This window comes from Triturus cristatus, chromosome 6, assembly GCF_964204655.1.
Source record: "Triturus cristatus chromosome 6, aTriCri1.1, whole genome shotgun sequence".
NCBI lineage: Eukaryota > Metazoa > Chordata > Amphibia > Caudata > Salamandridae > Triturus > Triturus cristatus.
Window position 1 is genome coordinate 887,942,264 of NC_140589.1, and position 20,538 is coordinate 887,962,801.

The following is a 20,538-nucleotide window of genomic DNA, read 5'->3' on the forward strand; positions in this document are numbered from 1 at the left end:
TGCTGACAAATCCCAGCATGTGACAACCCCCTTTAGGGAAATGTCAGATGCACTACGCTATGACCTTGAGCACCTACATATGTGCGACACCTGGTTGAGCCAAATACGACATAGCACATGCATAATCCTACTACTCCACTGTTCATGATTCCCACTCCAGAATTGGCTATTGGTGGTGCTCCAAAGGTGCTTTGGGCTGCATTGAGGAACAATGTTATCTTTCATGGCCACTCTCCGAACAGTCACCAGTCCAGCTGCGCAAAACGATTCCACCTGCAATGCGACGCCATCAGCCCTGGCAGTTTCTCTTGCGGGTATTGTTTACCCGGTCTTTAAGGAAGAAGTGACTGTGACTATTATACAATATTTTGTCTTAATTCAGGGTCGGTGGACTCCAATGCGACCGTGAGTGAAACCTTCAAGCCGATTACTCGACGGGTCTGTGTATCTAAATAAGTGGGCATACTGAAGATGCTCTGGGAGCTGCTGGAGGAGAAGCTCAGGCAGCTGGAGGCAGCTGTTTGGGGGGCATTACTGCTGTGGAAGACCATGAGTTGTGCGAAACCCTGATAGCCTTCAGGGATACGCAGCTGCAAGGGAGGTCACAGTACAAGGGGGCAATTTGCTTGCTCATAGATACGGAGCGTGTGAGCCCCCAGGTAGAACCCTAGCGTGGCTAGTTAGGGACCAAACGAAGAGCACCATAATCCTCAGTATATATAATAGCAGGGGAGACATTGTAACTACGATGTCACAGATAGCTGAAGTATCTACAGGTTATTATGAACAGTTCTATAGCTTCAAAACACAACTCAAAGATGCCAATATAGTGGTTTACCTTGATAATGTGGCTATAGCCTGGATTAGTGTAGATGACAGGCTTCCACAGAGTTAACCGTTGTCACTGGAGGAAGTCAACAAGGAAACTGCACGCCTGGCCGCTGGCAAGGCCTACGGCTCAGAAGGCTACACCGTTGAGTTTTATCAAACGTACATAGAGATCCTTGGTCCACATTTACTCGCAGTCTTTAATGAAGCACTAGACAGACAGTGTCTCTCCACCAATGTTACGAGAGGCATTCTCATCACTCTATTAAAGTCCAATAAGAACCTTCTGTCTGTTGGATCGTACCAACCACCAACTCTTCTCAATATAGACTGGAAAATCCTTTCCTAGATCACTGTGAATCACTCCGCTTGCATTATGAAAGGCCTGTTCCTTCCGGATCAGATGGGGTGGGGGGCTGTCATCCCAGTTCTATTCACAACCCACAACATTCGTTTAAGTTTTGCCCTGAAGCATCAGGTTGCTCTTACTCTACCGGTTGACGGTGTCTTTCTGGATGCCAAAGGGCATTTGATACAGTGGAATGGAGGGATGGAGCCACTGGCTTGCAAGCGGAGACAACATAATGTACACAGGAGAGTTGCATTTCCATTTAGACACCTTATAATTTTTGCTCTAGGTGGATGACATTATGCTGTTCATCAAGTATTCCGGGGAGAATCTGTCACCCGTCCTCTGTACCATTACAGTGGCTACTCTAGCAAAAAGATTAACAGGGGAAATCTAAAAAGTACACAACATGGTTGACATTTGATTACCCTCTGCAGTGAAGTGAGGACTATTTGTTATGTGGGCATTAAAGTTCACTGTGAAAGAAGGGCGGTGCTGCAAAAATAACTATGGCCCAGCAGTGACCCACCTATGCTCACAGGCAAACCACTAGATAAAACTACCCCTTTACATGGCGGGCCTGACAGCACTTATCAAAATGGTGGTCATGCCGCAACTCTTTACCCGTTTCAGAATATACTGATATCACTGTCACGGGCATTCTTTAACACACTTAAATCAGAGCTTATCAGACTCATATGGACTGAGGGACAACCCAAGATACAGTAGGACATATTGATACTACATCTGGTGTGAAAGATTAATTGGTCACACTGTTAGAGCTAAACATTTTAGACAATAATACCATTACATGGAAGTTAAAATGTACCTTGACAATAACGTAGGGAATGTTGAACAAAAACAAACTGTAGGAATATGTGCATTTCTTAAATGTGTAAAAACAAACGTGCAGCTCATTTGGCAGAAAGCTCCCATTTTCATTGTGCTTGCATGACTAGGCCTCATTCTTTCTTTCCTCCTCCTTCTTCTTTCTTTCGATCCTCGTTAACCTTTAATAAAATAATGCCTTTTAGAACTGATTTATTCTAGTATTTAACTATAATACGTATCACTATCATAAAATGTGCTGCTTCCAGAAAATTTATTTTTCTTTCTTTCCTCACACCATATGATTTCATTGTATTAAATTAAGTAACCTGCTATGTGCTATAATACATAAAATGTTTAGTAGAATTAAGGATTGTTGAAGAAAATGTTTCTCATGATCTAACCAGGACATTGCAAATAGAAAATGTTTCATTTATTAGACTAGTCCATTGAACAGTGGGACGTTGAACAACTAAAAGAATAGGCTTATTGAAGGCTCTCTTGAGAACCGTCTTCAAATGTATTTACTGTGTATAGCTTTAGCAGTCTCCAGATAACTTTCCATCAACTCGCATGCTTTCGGTGGGAGCCGAGAGGTGTGGCGACGGACTTTCGGAAGATCCTTCTTCATTGGCTTGAAATGACTTAGGCACCTGTTTTTTAGCAACATATGTATTTGTGCTTTCTATATAGCACGTGTTCCTAGCTAGAGAGTTATTGCATTCTATGCTCACCTACATTGCCGCGCCCTTTATCACCTTGTTATGCTTGCCTGAATTACTGTAAGCTACTGTTAACAGTGATTTTTTTGTGTTCCCTAGCCTTCGTAAGGGGACTTTCTTCCTCTATGATAAATCATAGCTACTGCAGTGATTCATTTTCTTTTTAACTTGGATTAACATTTGCTACTGCAACTGTCGGGGAACTCAGCTGAGTTTCCAGAACTGGTCTTAATGAGGAGTTCGCTTTCTTGCAACTATTAGCCTGATGCTCTAAACTCTTGCTCTTTTCCAAAAGAAACTCTTTCTGGGTTTTATGATGTTAGGTCCTTTTAGATCAAGATAGTAACTATTGTGGAACACACTGTTATTTTTCATGCTGCTCCTAACCAAATGCTTCTTGATACATCTGTAACTGGATATATCTGACTAATTTAAATAAAAGATAAAAAGTATTGCTAATTTATTAATAAGAAATAAAGCTTTTAAAACTTTACCAAATCTCTCATCATTGACTGAACTCTAAACTGATGTAAGTTGATGAATTTTGATATGTGCTCCTTTCTAAAACAGTGGCAAAGATGTGTCAACCAAGAGACGGAGATGGTATGGATTTCGAGACCTTTGTCGTAAGTTAAGGGTTGAACTGTTTATAAATGTTTGCTCTATCGGTACCCGACCATGAGCTGTATTACCTGTCTTCTCAAGCATTCTTCACAGTATATTGATCCTTACCCCAACCTCTCATACCACACTGAAAATGTAGCCCCAGGCACATTACGGGTCATTTTCTTTGACAAATCACGCTAGCCGACAGTGGCAGTGGATAAAGTTAGTTCAACAACAGTCACGTGGCATGAACTGAGCACAGTGGCGGGATAAACTCTGTTATATTCTCGAACGATCCAAGCCATTAATAACCCCGCGATATCAATTACTTCTGATCCACTCATTAAGTGTTACCTCCGGAAACATAATATTGACTCATTGGGACACTTACTGCATGACATACCGTTTTTGTCAGCGAATCCCTGTTCTTCCAGCATCTAAAAAATGAATCTAAATCCTTTATTAACCCCAAGGCAGTTTACGGTAAGCGTTAACACAGCTATATAGCAAAATAGGAAACTGAACTATATAAGGACATAGCCTAAGTATCCTGGGCCATCACCAGAAAGAGGGCAGTTCACTTTTCATACATTCACAGCATTCATTATGAAATGGCATTTTCAAACCTGAATGGGGGCTATTGTTGGTTTCTCAAAAAACTGTTGATAGAGATGAGAGCCTTGGACAGTGTTGCAAAAATAAATACCCCGAAAAAATCAGCCATGTTAGTTTAACTCCACATCCCTTTATTATGATACTGGGCAACACTGCAGAAGTGGGAGCAAAACCACTCAACATCTGTGGGTAAATAGATCATACACATACTTTTTGTAGCTAGATTAACTATTGCTGAATTCTGGAAGTCAACTAAACCCCCACTAAAAACTGTTTGGAGGACTAAACTACGGAATAAATTTGGAATGGGGAAATTTACTTCATTAGTCTCCAGTAGCCAGAATAAGTTTGAACGGACTCAGTCTCCCTTTATTGTCCATGTGAAAAGAGAGACCATGTCGGATTGTTGATAATGTCAGAATAGGTTAGATGATATGGAGTAAGTAGATCATCCTCAAAACTTGAGGGCTGAATACAATAGAAAGTATTTTTGTGTTAAATGTTTGGCAAATCCTTGCCCCTAGTATCTATATGAAAATGTATATGCTGGCAGCCTAAAAAGCCAATAACCTACAGTCAGTAGTAATAAAATATGTGAGCCCAATCGTCCCTATATACCCCGTTCGCCAAATGTGTATTTTGGCTTGCTTGTTATTCCACTCTAAAACACCAAAAATATGTACCTTTTTAAAAAAAAAAAAAAAAAAGGAAAAAGGAGGTAGTTTTACCATGAGATCTCATTGAGACAATGAGGCTATCGAATCAAATGATGATACCACCTTAGACCTTGTGCTTTAAGTGAAATCACTGCCATCATTTCTACTAAGTTCTAAGGGGACTTCTCAAAAGGCCAAACTTTTATAACAAAGACCAAAAAACAGTTTGCCCTTTCCTTCTACAGCTGGTAAATAGACTGTAGAGTAATTGTTTAGATATGTTTAACCACCATACAGATTATTTTGGCATTGTGATGAACAAGACAAAATTACCTTTATTGTAACTATTACTCATATGCTCTTCCTCTCACTATTAACTTGGGGTTACCCAGTCACTTAGTATCTAACCAGAAGTTGCTTCAATAACACAGCAAGGGAAGCATGTAACAGGGACTTACCGTTGCGAGACACACCTCTTCAACCGAAAAGACTGAGAATGCTGCAGTTGCACAGAGAAGACCAAACCAATTCCTAATATCTGGGCTGCCACACAGGGCTCCAGTGTCCTGTTCTCATCGATAGTATATTACTCAAGTGTCGCAACAATCTCCCAACTACACTGCTGTGGTTGGGTGTCCTCTGAGGCTACCCTGGAATGAGGACTTCTGGTGCCTGATCTACTTCTTGAGCTTCCTGTGCTGAGCTGACTGATGGTGTGCCAAACAAAGGGGGAGGCTGGTATCTAACACTTAACATTGATTCGGTAAGGAGGTGCACTCCTCCACAGCTGCTGCTCAACCACAGGAGTGGAGGACTCATCAGGCATGTTTGCCTCGTCAGACTGAAATTGTAACAGAAACTGCCCAGAGGAGGAACTGGTTCTGACTTTGCTGGGCAAGTTTCAAGAGTCATTGAAATGAAATGAGACTTGACCATTTGGCCTGCATCCAAGGAGGGTGGCTATTTCAACCTCTTGGTGCAATGGCTATGCAGCCATGCACCCAGAATGAGAACCTGGTTTGGCCCTTCTGTGCAATAGCAGCTTGGGACAACTTCACCCAGATGAGGAGCTGAGTTAAACTCAGTGGTACATGAAAGTCTCCACAGGTTAGGTCCATGAAGTTCCTTGACCTCCCAGGTTATTATAACCCCTTCAACCGATTTTCGGAACTGGCTCTAGCTGGGACAAGTTGCCTGCTAGTGGAAGGAAAAGGAGTTGCAATCAAGTACCTTTATCTTCTTCCTGTGTAGGGCTAGTATGAGTGAGCTCCAAATAGTGGAGGGAAGATGGAGGATACTCTCCGCATCCCCCCATGGATGAGACACCTTATTCTTCTTTCTGTTGAATCAGTGCATCCCTCTTCTGAATGCAAGGGAGGTCGTTTCTGAGGGACCTAGTGTCAGTTTTAGAACACTCCACACAGACATACATCAGATATGTGTATCGTGAAAGATATACATTTGCTACAAATCAGCAGTAACACAATAAGCATACATGGATTATAGCCAAGGAATTGCAGATAACCAACAACAGCTGAAACAAAAGTAGGATGGGAAAATGGCAAATAACAAAATAATAAGAAAATACTCAATCATCTATCTACTCATCCATCAATCCATTCACTCACTCACCCACCATTTCACTCACACACCCATCCTTTCACTCACTCACCTTTGTCTGCCAAGTTGCAGACAGAAAAGGCACCTCAGGAATTCCACCCCCTGCCGTAGATGCTAAAGTTGGGGGTTCACAACCCCCTCAGCTCCATCCTTTCACTCATCCATTCATCCTATCACTCATTAATCTTTTCATCCATTCACCATCCCTTTCACTCATCCATCCATTCTTTTACTCACCCATCCTTTCACCCTTTCATCAACCATCCTTTCACTTATCCATCCATACATTCATCCACCCTCCCTTTCACTAATCCATCCATTTGTTCACTCACCCATCCTTACATCCATCCTTTCACTCATTCATCCTCCCTTTCATTCACACATCCATCCTTTTAATCATTCAACTCTTTCACATTATTTAAGAGTCTTTGTTTGCCGAGTTGCAGACAGAAGTAGCCCATCAAAAACTCCACCCCCGCTAAAGCTGCTAAAGCAGGGTTGGATTTGACGACGCCCCTGATCAGAGTAGTGATAAATGCACAATTGAGCTATCATGACTCTACTGCTCTCAGCTTTCAGAGTTAGCTGGACAATAACTGTAACTCACCTGATTTTGCTATGGCATTGTTGTTGCTTTGTGATTGTACAGCAGGTGATAAGCGACCTAGTGACACAGACCTCCTTTCATGGGGCTTCGTGTGATGACCTTCAGATGCTGAAAGAGGTCATAGAAAAAGGCGTCACTCTTAATACATTATCTACTGCGAGTTAATCACATCCAGTGTCGATAAAATATGGTGTATTGTGAACAGCGGCAGGTGAAAAACAAAGGAGAAACTCAACTTGCAAAGAAAAGCAAAACAAGTACGCTAAATGGTTATTAATAAGGGATGGAATTTATGTAAACAAATTATATTAAGTAGCAGCAACGTTTATTTATTCTAATTTCTTTTACCGATGTACCAAAAAAAAAAAAAGCCCAGTAAGGTGACTGTTGATCTTTGTTTAAATCACCTAGTGAAATTAACATCTTAACTGGTGAAAGTGTGAATCCCATGGGGATCCAGGAAAGCTATAGGTTTCTTAAAAGTAGACAAAATTCTGAATTCAGCAAGGGGTCATTTGTGTAGATCCCTCAAGGTTTTCCCAAAGAAATTGTTGAAATAAAGAAATATTGAAAAGCAAAAGGAAAAATGGCCATTTGTGACAACTTTTTCATCTGTAACTTTTAGTCACAATGGCCGGTTTCCAATGGCAATATACCATTACATCCGCTAGGCCCCTCTGGTTGCGGGGTTATATGTGGTTTATAGATTCTCCAAGAACCCAAGGTACCCAGAGCTAACAACTGAGCTGCACAGTACAAAAGTTTTTCATTGTGTACAGAGTATAGACCAATTCACATGGTGAAATGGGCAGAATGAAAAATGGGTATTAAGGAAACCTATGTGTTTCTGAGATGAGCATATAATATGGAGTTTAGGGGCAGTGGTTATTTGTACATCTCTGAATTTGTGGGTACCCGTGCTAGCATATAACTTAGAGGGTATTATTTTAAATGTCTGCATTCTTATACACTGGCTTATATTTGGAAGGTACAGATGCAGTGAAATCCAATTGGTAATAACACATTTTGTACTATTCTATGCTCCCACATGTCTTCGATAAAAATGGTACCACATTTCTGAGGGTAGGCCTAGTGCCCGCAACATGGACACATCACATTTTTCCACTTAAAACGGACACCTTTTTCCAATGTGCATAGCTAAGCTGGCACCTAGGGAAACCTAGCAAAAATCTTTGAACACCAAACACTTAAAATAAAAAATCCAGGGTGGGGTGGCTTACATGGCTCCCACCAAGTGTTTTTCACCAGAATTCCTTGCAAACCTCAAACTTTGACAAAAAAACAAAACACATTTTCATCACATTTCTGTGATGGAAAATTCTGGAATCTGTGGGGGGTCTCAAACTTCCCTGCACCCAGCATTCCCCCAAGTCTCCCGATAAAAATAGTACCTAACTTCTATTGGTATGCCTAGTGCGAACAACAGAACACTGCACAAAACGCAAAATGGATATATCCCTTTTTCTCTTCAACTCAAAACTGGCCCATTCGTTGCAAAGTGGGGAGCTGTGGTTTTGGTCCTTAGCTCAGCCAGCACCCAGGGAACCCTAGCAAACCTGTCAACTTTTTAAAACTAGACATCTAGGAGAATCCAGGTTGAGGTGACATGCGTAGCTCTTGCCATTTTTTTACCCAGAATCCCTTGCAAACCTCAAGCTTTGACAAAAAAAGAAAAACACATTTTGTTCACATTTCTGCGATGGAAAGTTCTAGAATCTGCATGAGCCACAAGCTTCCTTCCATCCAGCATTTCCCTGTGTCTCCTGAGAAAAATGGTACCTCATTGTGTGGGTAGGCCTAGTGCTTGCAACAGTAAATGGCCCAAACCATAAGCTTGATACATCACATTTTCCAATCAAAACGGACCCATTTTTTGCAAAGTGGGTAGGTGCAGGATATGGGCACGTGCTCGGCCACCACCCAAGGAAAGCTACCAATCACGGACATTTTTTAAAACTAGACAACCTGGGGATTCCAGGGTGGTCGGACTTGTGAGAAGCCCACAAGGTTTTCTTACCAACAATGCCCTGCACACCTCACACTTTTCCTGAAACCACGCATTTTCCTTACATTTCTGTGATGGAAACTTCTGGAATCTGCAGGAAACCACAAAATTACTAACACTCTGTGTTATCCCATTTATGCCACTAAAAGCACTGTGCCACTTGTGCAGCTGTCCTAGTGCCCGTGACAAGAACGAGTCAAACCAAAGTCAACTGGAGACCTTGCAAGGGGGCTCCCATTGACCTCGGTTAATATGTCGCCCTAAGTGGTAGAGGTATGCCCAGGCATGAGCCCTGTGCACTCTGTCATGGAACCAAGCTATATCCGGCTGATGAGCCCATAACAAGGGCAAAACCGGCCCTGGATTGCTTTTGTTCCACTTTAGGGAGGGCCAGGCTTAGCAGTTTGGGCTGGATGGTTACCAATGGTGCAGGGTCAAGACAGAATTGCATATAGCTGGGTCGAAACTGAGGGGGCATGATGAGCAAAATTACGACGGGCTGGGATGCTGCCTCAAGTGGCGGGGGTTAATTTAAGCATTCCATCCATCACCTTTTGTATACATTTGTATGTCGTCCTAAGTAGGACGGGAATGCCCAGAAGGGAGTCCCGTGCACACTGGTTCACTGGAACCCAGATATATACAGCTGATGAACCCATAACAAGGGTGAAACTGGTCCTGGATTGCTTGTGTTCCGTTTCAGAGAGAGCCATGCTTGGCAGTTCAGGCTCGACTGTTCCCCCTGGAGCAGGCTCAAGAATAATTTGTGTATAGCTGGGTCCAAACTGAGGTGGCATGGTGTGCAAAACAACAATGGACTGGGAATACAGACAAGAGTAATTACCAGTGACTGAGATTAATTCAAGAATTCCATCCATCACCTTTTGTATACTTTAGTTAGTCTGCAGGGGAGCAAAAAGACAATTATTGCTTTAAGGGTGAGGGTGGGACCAGATGTTAGGAAGGGCAAGACCCAGCCCATTATTTTATTAAAAACATATATATATATTTCTGCCATATATTGGGGATTCAGTCCCCCCCCCCGGGCAAATTGGGGGCACATGTTCTGTCTGCCCCTTGGAGGGGGTGGGGTAAGATGGGTGTGTTGCTTTTGGAGTGGGGTATGAATAATGCCAGAGTGCAACACCTGCACCACTTTCTTTTTGCCCCAAAGGCAAAATCCCTTGTGTTAGGTGGATTTTCTACCCTCTTCCCTGGAGACAAGTTTAGTACAAACTCCCCAATTGGGATAAACCTCCTATCTGCCCCCAGAGGGGGCAGAGACATTATTCACACTACTGGGGCAGGGGTACAGCTCAATGCCAGAGTAAGCCGCCCCATCCTTTTGTTTGTTTTGGCGACATTTGGAATTTCTTGGTTTACTGTGGGGTTTCTGTCCTTTCCAACGATACCCCTCCCAGGAGAATCAGTGCTCGGGGGGCTGAGATATGCTCCCAAACACAGATTAATTGATAGTAAAACAAGCCTATAAGCTCGTTTTACTTTCAGTTTACTGTAATGATGCCAGCATACTCTGCACACAAATTGTCATTACAGTAAACATAACAAAAATAACAATTAGGCTGCTTGGGAAGCTCCTCCCAAGTAGCCTGACGGAAAAGAAAAATAAAGGACTCCCTCTGGTGCAGAGCATCAGAGGGGCTTTATAACCTTCCCCAGTGTCGACCAATGGAGGAAAGACGCACTCTGAGGGAGTGCACAATTGTAGGGTTATACCTGTCAAAACCACCTCCAAAACATTTTGTTGAATTCACTCGGGTACACCTGCTCCTTTCTGTCACAAGTGCCACCGAGCGCCCCTGCGTATCTTAGTCTATTGAAGTTCAACTGATTTCTTTACTTCAAACACTAAGTGAACATAAGCACACTGGGTAGCATTCATTTTTAAGGTTGATCCAACACCTGGACTGCCAGAGAAGTTTCAAACAGGTAAATGTTTACAAGTGCCCTGGGACATGCTACACCAGCTGGAAATTTACTACAGGTTGAACTCTACAAAAAGCTAAATCCAAAGATAACAAATCATGACAAATAATGTAAATAATATTTAAAAAAAGAACTTTGATTAAGGAAGCATCTGCTAGCTTTGACAAGTGCATTAATACAGCGGGCTATCCATAAAACAGAAGCAAATATTGGCATTTTATTTTTATTAACACCTCCAATGTCAAAGTCTTGGCTAAATCTAAAAGACATGCCATTCCTACCATACTTCAAGTTTTGTTTAGAGTAACCCCTAAACCTATTCTCGAGGGGGTTAGTGCATTGCCTCTGATTGTTTAACTAGAGTTATGCCCGTCACTGATTGATAGGCCCTATCCCTTCCATTAAAGGCTTAGGTCTGCACTCGAGTGGCAGGGAGAAATCTGCCGACAATCTTACCTCCTTACACCTGTGACTGCATCTATTTCACAGTGTTTCTTTCCCATTCGGATGTCATCCTGTATACCGTCCCTATATTTAAATGCGGCTTCCTGATTACGCAAAAATCATGCGTGTTGGCCAGCCTATCAAATCGTCATGCTGGGTGTTGCAAAGTTGAATATACAACTCAGTGCCATCATGGAATTAAGAATCTGAGAGATTTGTTTTGTCTGTCCAGAGGAAGATGGGGATCTACAAGTCCTGTCCACCGAAATGCATCAATGTTATTCACAAAACTGAATCTATAAAGACTGGGGACTTGACATATGGTTTTATGAACACCATATGAAGTATTTTGATACCCCACATTGATCATTTCAGTTTTTTTCAATATTGATAATTGTGTATGTATTGTTTTTCTCCTAGTGTGCTATTGTCATGAGTGTATACTTGGGTATATGTCATGTTGATTTTTGTTGCACTGTACTCTGAAGATTACAAGAGGGTTTTTACTATCATTGTGATAACTTGCTTTTATTTTATAGTTGCTAAATGCACTGGGATGATCGCTCAGAAAATGAGTATACATATTGTAATGTGTTTTTAAGAAAGATAACATTAAAATCTTCTATATTTTTGCTATACTGTTGTGCTACTGAATTCAGATTTTTTTTAGGGGATTATGCGTTGGTTGTGAAGTACGCACGTGACTGTATCATTGTGACATAGGGAAAACTAAGTTTTAGGTGGACATAATAACCACCAAAGGTTGTTCAAGTGCTTAAGAAGTTAGGCACCATTATTACAGCTCACCCGAGCCTAAATGGGAACTCAACTTATGGGAAGGTACTGCAAAGATATCAGCAACTTTGGATCCATGTGCCTTATAGGGGGAAAACAGTATCAGTTTACACTCTTTTGTCAATTGTGTTTAGGTGTCACACAGGGCTACAATTTCTCTCACAAAGCTATGAGTGATCTAACCTTTATACTAATTTCTTTGCAGTCCAGGGTTCAAGGTAGCAGAGCTAAGTAAGCATAAACCAGTGATGGGTGACCACGCTAAACCCATCACCCAAAGTGAACTATTAAATCCAAAGTTCCTGAAAAGGAATCACTTATTGGCAAAGAGAAAACTGGGCAGTGTCTCCAATCAAAATGCATGCAGAATACTGAAGCCCCTTTGTTTCAATGTTGTACTAGGGGAACAGAGGCGAGCAGACACTTTTAGCTAGTGTTAAAACAGTTAATGATGCTAAGAGGTACCAGGAAATGGATTTTAATATCAGGGATAATAGCCCAACCCCCCAGGTGCGTAGCTTAGTCGGCGAGATTCAGGGGCTGAAAATCTCAATTGTTCCAACTAAAAAAGCAGTGAGCACAGGATGAAGGGGTGAGCTGACCAAAACTCAGGATGGTCCATGAGGAACAGGATCAATACTGATCTGCATTAGGTGAACCTCTGTCCTAAAGTGGCACAGTGGGCAAAAAGACAACGGGATGGAATTCTATCCCAAGTGATTGCCAGTGATTAGACTAGTTGCAAGCATTCATTCCATCACCTTTTTAGGCTTTGAGTGCCAATAATAAGCCGGGATACAGGAGACTGTTGCAGCGTTCCAAGCCTACACCTGTCAATGTTTGTGTATTCCAAAAAGCAGGAAATTTGCACCCATTCAAAGCGTACTTCTGTGGATGCAGATTGACTATTTTGTTTGATAAATCAACTTTTATTAATTGTGAGCACATACAGAAGGAGAATCAGTACCCAACTATTGGACATTATACAGTATAATTCAAATTTGAGTCTTACAGTCCGAGTTGCTCACTGTCCTGCCCATGAAATGCCCACCATTTGTACCCTATTCTCGAGTGTTTCTGAGAGCATCATCTATCCTGTTAGACCAGCAGTTCCATTTTGGCACACCAGTCCGACTCACTCTTCCATTCTATTAGGGTGGAGGACTGAGGGGGGCCCCCATTGACAAGTAATGTGCCTTTTCGCAACCATTGTAGCCACTTACACTATTGTTCGGTCCTGTCTGGGTCCGCCGAGATCCTATCGTATGGAGAGGAGGCCAACCCACAGGGTTAGATCAATTTGCTGTTCCAAAACCCACAAGTAGGTCCCACTGACTCCTGGACAGAAGCGAGATATCAGAGGGCATGTCCAGACCATGTAGAAGAAAGTTGCGTCATTGTGTTCTTAGCCTGAAGCATCGAATCAAGCTCTACCAACAGCAAAAACTATTCAACATCGTCAAAGAATTCTCCAATCCCTCAGCTGCAACAAGCAAAATTACCCCTTCACAGGAACTCTGCAACAACCTTACAAACATTTCCCATGACAAGATCGCAAACACCCCGATACCACCACAGACATCCAACTAAGCGAATGGAGTCAGCTCAACATGGACAAAACAGAAGTACTGATTTTCAGAAATAAAAGCTTTCCATTGTACACATTCTGGTGTCCCTCAGAACTCAGACATACTCTTAACCCCACTGTGCATGCCAGGAACCTAGGCATCAATCTGGACAACAAACAAACCATGATGACTCAGATAAACTCTGTATCCTTCACCTTTTTTTTCATCCTCCACATGCTTTGTAAGGTATTTAAATGGCTACCCCAAAGCTCAAGACGCACCATCACCCAGGCCCACATCTCCAGTTGACTGGACTATGCCAACGCTCTTTATGCAGGGATCGCAGCTTACCTCCACTGATGACTACAAGCCATACAGAACACCACAGCCAGACTTGGCCTGGACTTTCCTAGATTAACCCACATTGCCCCCTACCTCGGACAACTCCGCTGGCCCCCTGTACACGAAAGATGCCAGTTCAAGCTCCTGACCCATGCATACAAGGTCATACGTAACTGCAGACCCACCTACTTGAACCACCGCCTGAACTTCGATTATCCCACCAGACACCTCAGCTCAGCGTACCTTTCTCTAACCCTCACCCCCGCATCCAACATAGCAGATGCAGAGGTCGCTCCTTCTCCTACCTAGCAGCGAAGACATGGAACGAGCTACCCTTTCATCTACCGACCTCTCTATCTCTCCAGAGTTCCGAAAGTACCTGAAGACATGGATATTCAGCTAATCAACTGGACGTTGCCAGCACCTGGATACCCTCCCAGGTGACCAGAAGCACTCTACAAATCTACTAATTGATTGATTGTGGGAGCATCGAAAGAATCTGGGGTGGTGCGATTTATCTGCATGCCATCGGAATCGGGCATGTAATATGTGATGTGTAGGTTTTTCTAATGGACCAGCTCAAGTCTGGAGCCCGGGGACCCATCCAGCCATCACACCAGTCGCCCATTCCTCGTATTTTGTTTTGTGGGTAATGAGCTCTTCTGATGCAGCCACCATCAATGAGAGGCATATTTGGAGATCGCTCTCTTCCCAGACGCCCTGTAAGGAGTTGAGCCTCGAGAGGACTGTATTCACAGGAGGTCGTTTCCACTGCCTATAAGGATTGCCAGGGAATGCTGTAAATTGAAATATTTATTGGATTGCTAGCGTGATAGAGACAACTGCGCCTGGAGGTCTTGAATGGAAAACACATGACCCCTTTGCCAAAGTCCCCCCATGATTGTGATACTAATTTAGTCCCAGGCCACAAACTCTTCTAGTCGAGCAGAATGTTAAAGCCACTGTCCTGTCCGTAGTGGAATGTACTGAGTCAGCTTTCTGTCCCAGCCGAGAAATCTCTAGTCTGCGCACCAGAGCTTACCCAGGTCCAAGTGGGATTCTGGGTCGTCCCATCCGCTTATTAGCCAGTCGTTAACCACCAATAAGTGGGACGCCCAATAATATAGCTGAATGTAGGCCACCCTCAAACACCCAATATATACCGATTGCCTACATTTATCCAGGGCTATGCGGGGGCCAGCCCATCCAAAAAACAGTGGGAATCTGTGCACTGAGCCTCTTTAACCATTAAGTATGTTGTACGGGAAGTGTTGGAGGACATATAAGATGTGGGCAGTACCATAATTTTAAATAATACCATTCTTTTCAACAGGTACAATGGGAGGCATTTCCATCTTGGTGACTAGAGGTGGGAGATTAAGGCTCCACGCTAGGTCAGGGTTATGAGAGATTAAGAGACCCAGGTACTAGGAGGAGCCAAGATGGCGACCGGAGCAGACGCTTGAGCGCCCGGCTCCGTCGGTCCGTGGCCTCGGACTACTATCCTGATGCCCATCCTCGCCGATTCTCGAGGTGCACCGTGTGCGAAGACGCGCTGACCGCGCTGCTGCTTTCCCGGAGTCTCAACCCGCCCGGATGCCCGAGTTCTGGGTGCTTTTGTCCTCGGCACTGAAACCCTGCGCCCGTACGGCCTTTGCCGGCCTCCTGGAAGCTCCGCAGTTACCGGACCAGCTAGCGCTAACCTGAGCCCCGCGGTCCCGATCTCGCCTCGCACCATGGATCGTTGCCGGATGAGCCCGGGGAGAGACGGCCGGACACCTTCTGCACCCTGTGCCTGACGGGCTGGAGCTGTGGGGTGGGCCCCGGTGCGGTGAGTCTCCTGCCCCGCTCTGAGGACCAAGCTGTGGGGGGCTGCTGCCCCCTTTGCCTATTGCCTAGCCAGCGGCGAGGGGGACCGGCGAGAAGATAAGCGACTGTCGGCCTTTCCTGTTGCGGCGTAGACCTGAGGGGAATTGACCCCTTGCCACGACCCCCCCCCCTGGCCATTGCACCGTATAGCGGCAAAACATGGCGTTGAGTGCCTGCTCGCGGCTGGGGGGTGATACTCCGGTCTCGCCCGCTGCCCACTTCGCCCTCCCTCTTCCGGACACCAGCTCCACAGTGCCGTCCCGGATTGCTGCCGATGTTGGGGCCCGGCTTCCGCTGACATGCGGCTCCGTTCTGGCTGTCCTGCGGGACTTTCAACTACAGATGTGCGCTGGCCTGCAGGCGCTGAGTGAGAGGTTTGACCCCATACTGTCGGCTGCGGGCCGTGGGCGCACTGTTTGTCATCCACAGGGCGTGGGTCCTCCGGTGCTCTTGTCCTCTTGCGGGGACGCAGCGGCGGTGTATGATTGTGCTACACTGGTGCCTTCATCTAGCGCTCCCGGCGCCCAGGGTCCACCGCTCTCCACCTCAACTGCGGATACTTTGTCCCCCTGGTCATGGCTGCCTGCTTCATTGTTCCCTGCCTCACCGCGTCCGCGAGGCTATCCTGCTGAGCGATACCTAACGGCTTCGAGGGACCGGCCGCGGTGGCCCACTGCTGCCTTTTTGTGGAACTCCTGTACCTTACTTGCCAGGTTTGGATTTTATGTGGTGCAACGAGGGACCTCAATCGATGGTCGGCGGCCATTTCGTGATCCTACTTCACCATCCTCTCACAAGCGGCCATCTTGTCTTTGTCTGCTCGGGACACGGGGCCTTCACGCAGGAGCTGGTTTAATCCCAAGCCCGCGATCGGGCCAGGGCTAGACTGACCTCTATCGCTATGGTTTATGGACGGGCTGGCCTGGGACTGGGACTGTATGTATGTTTTGCGCGCACTCGTCGCGACTTGTATCCCTTGCTTAAACTGTGGTGCCATGGTATCTTTGCATGCCGTTTTTTGGCGTAGAGGGCTCTCAGTGTGTGGGGGCCATAACTGGCTGATGGTTCGGGGCGCTCTGGTGTCCAGTGGGCTCCTCCTCACCTTCTTTTCTGTTTTCTTCCCTTCTTTACTCTGTTCCTACTTTCTCTCTTCTCTATATTTCGGGTTCCTTGGGCGACAGGCACTATGCTGGGGGGGGGGTAGGCCGTAGCCTCCGCATTGGTGTAGGGTGGGGGGCTAATACTCTGTTCTCAATTAGTTCTATGGGCCTTTCTTCTTTTATGTCTCTGTGCTCTACTTTCTTCGATTCGGGGTCCGGGTGTGGGGTGGATCGAGTGGGGGCGGCTCTGGAGGGGCGCGTACTTGCTCATGTGACTATCCTGATATATCTCTGCACCGCCTCACTGATTGAGATTTTGCTCCCATTGTTGTTCTTACTGATGTTGCTGCTCGCCCGTGTGGTGAAGCTATCTTGCGGACTCGAATCTACTTTGCTCTTATCCTTCATTGACTTTTTTCTTTGATAAAATTATCAAAAAACTTAAAATTAACCTTCACCTCTCCTTCCCCGGGTTTCAAAGATATCTCCAGTATGTGACTCATAACCTGTTGTTAATCCTGACCGTTGATGCACGGGGGCTGTAATGTGGGTATCAGTGCTTTACTGTATCGTGGCCGGCCTGACGGTTGTAGGCCCGTATTTGTTCTTTTAAGATGCACGAATAAAGGTTTTTAAAAAAAAAAAAAAAAAAGAAAAAGAGACCCAGGTACTGAAAGCTCAGTCATCTAACAGGAATCCAGGTTTGTCAGGAGGAAGTCACCGAATCCCCTTGTAGTAGGGTTAGCAAGAAAGAGAAGAAAGGATGTCATCAGTGTTGAGTATTACTCTTTCTTCTGTCTGTCCTCCCACCTTGAGCCTTGTATGTGGGCTCTGCAGCGAATGAGTCTCGCTAGTGGTTCAATGGTGAGGGCAAAAAAAGAGTGGTGAGAGCACACAGCCCTGCCTTATGCCCCTGCCAATGGGGAATGGGTTGGAGAGCACCCCGTTGACCTGCAGTTGGGAGGTGGGTGCTGTGAACAGCAGTTTAATAGAATCCAGAAATTGGGACCAATGCCCAAGCATTCCAGGACTGCGGTCAGAAAGGACCAATCTACTGAATCAAAGGCCTTCTCAAAGTTGACCAGCAACACAGCACATGGGTCTCGTATGGAATTTAGATTGGCAAGTGCCACATGCACCTAACGGATACAATGGCGGGTATCACAGTTGGGTATGAAGCCTCATTGATCTGGCTGAATTAAAATAGGTAGAGTTCATTGCAGTCTTTTGGTAATGATTTTGGAAAAGACCTTGAGTTCCAAGTTGATTAAAGAGATTGGTCAGTAAGACGAACGGTGGGCTGCGGGCTGCCTCCCTTAGGCAGCATCATGATGGTGGCCCTATCTAAGTCAGGTGGAAAAGCTGGTTTCGAAATCACGTCCATGAAAAGGACTAATAAATAGGAATTGAGGATCCCATGAAATGTGCAGTAGTACTCGAGGGAAAACCCATTCGGCCCGGGTCTCTTCCCAGTACGTATGTCTGAAAGAGTCTCCTGAAGTTCCTCCAGCGTGGAGGACTATCCAGCTCAGAGGATAATAAAGGTAGCAGCAATGGGAGAGGAATGTCAGATATAATCGGTAGCAACAGCAAAAGAAGCTGCAATTTCGACTGAGTTGTATATCAGGGTCCCTGAGGAGTCAAGAATTTCATCAACAGTCCTTGTGGCTATGCCCTGATTGCCAGCCAGTACAGCAGCTTACCGCTTTTGTCACTATGTCCATAACCACGCTGTATTGATACCCTCCAACAATGGCGGGCCTCCTTGAGTGATGTTTGCCATAGGAATGTGCTGGCCAAGAGCAATTGATGAGCAAGAGCCGCTGTTGTCTCAGAAGTCACCTGCCAGTCCAGTGACATGATTTGGCTCAAAAGATTTGTCAGGAGGCAGAGTTTTTCTCTGGTTTTACTCCTGCTCTAGCTGTGTGCTATTTCCCATATGGTGGCCTTTCCGGCCATCCATAATACGCCAGATGACGAAACCGTACGTTTGGTTATCTCAAAGCATATATGAATCTCAGCTTGCAACTGTTCAGAACACTAGGCGGATACCAGCCACCAGGCATTGAGTCGCCATATAGGATGCTGTGTTTTATGAGGAATCCGGAAGTGGGCTACAATCGGCAAGTGGTAAGAGATCTCCCTTTGGAAGGATAGCAGCATCAGACAATGTAAGTATTTCAGTTGCAGAGAGGCAGCAGGTCTTTACAGGACAGGGACTGATGTGCTGTTGAGGTGTGTGCATATTTTGTATCTCCTGGGTGCCATGTCCGCCAGGTATCACACAACGAACCTAGGTATCTGAGATTGTGGAGGTCACTGTTCGGATAAAGGACCTGTGCAGAAGGATTGCGGTCTCCCTGGAGCTCCAAGGGTATCCAGCGGAAGGGGCAATGTGTTCCTAGCACATGGGTATCCTGCAGCATGAGGGCGGCGGCCATGAACCATTTGGCGTAACAAAGAACTGAATTTCTTTTGATGAGGCCTAGCAGGCCGTTCACATTCCAGGACACAACTGTAAACTGTGTCATGAGGGCGGGCCTTAGAGGGGAATGTAGGATGCCAACGTTTCGGGTACAAAGTGCGTGGGCATCTATGGTATGGGTGTAAGCGTGGAAACCTCCCTGTGATTGCAATCCGTTTCAAGTGTAAGTTTCTAGGAAAAAACATACATTAGCAACCCAAACTTGTAACTCAATCCCACCACACAACCCCCATCTTCTGTCCCCATATTTTACCCCCTGAAGCATATGTCACCCTGGAAACTTTCCTAACACAAACCATCAAACCAGTTCAGGTAGTGACGAAAGAGTGGGACTTCCTCCTCTGTAGGATTTGCTGGCAGAGTCAAATGTAATACAGTATCTCTGGACAGTGCCTCATAATATCCAGTTGAGGTTGACCACAAAGTCCCAAGACACCCAAAGGGGAGCCACCAGTGAGAACCTAGGGTGAAGTAGCAGATGTGAATCCCCCTGTAAAGGTCAGTGCATGATCAGTGAACACTGAGAAATGAGCCTCTCAGCAAGTCCTGCCACTCAGAGACTGGGGCCTCCCGTGCTCGATAGAATTTAAGGGGCTGCAATTACGTCTCCATCCCCTCCATCCCCTGCGAGACCTAGTTCAGCATTGGGATTTGGGTGGCGTCTGGCAGACCCGGGATATCCACCTCCAGCTTAAAGTTTGTTGTCTCTACCTCTGGAGTATTGAAATGCGTGGTTGAGTTGTGCATTACCTCGAGCTTGGCAAAAAATATTACAATGTACTGATTGTGCATAGCACATAATTTTTGCTTTACCTCATCATAAGACTTCTTCTTTTGCTGCACTGGTGTAGTCGGGGAAGATCATGATATGTACGGATTCAAATGAGAGGTGACCTACTCAACGACCTTCCCGAAGGATTGCTACCAGATCTTTGTAGTTAAGCATCCGGACAATAAATGGGCATAGCTGTGAACCCGAGGAGGGTGACTGCGGGGCCAGAGAGCAGAGGGCCCATTTGACCACAAACCAAGGTGCGAGCCTCCCCTCTGGGATCCACGTTCAAAGCCAGTTCACCACAACGGTCTCCGGTTGAGAGGACTCTACACCTTTCGGATATCCACCTAGTCAAA

General features: G+C 45.2%; 1 protein-coding gene across 9 annotated transcripts in view; it reads right to left on the bottom strand.

Moving 5' to 3' along the window:
• Positions 1 to 20,538, bottom strand: part of MAP7 (microtubule associated protein 7) — a 733,773-nt gene that overhangs the window by 339,118 nt on the left and 374,117 nt on the right. For all 9 annotated transcript variants that reach the window (XM_085611524.1, XM_085611525.1, XM_085611526.1 and 6 more), the window contains one exon: positions 6,832 to 6,939. In XM_085611524.1, the coding sequence (XP_085467650.1) occupies positions 6,832 to 6,939 (108 nt within the window). The remainder of the gene's footprint in view (positions 1 to 6,831; positions 6,940 to 20,538) is intronic.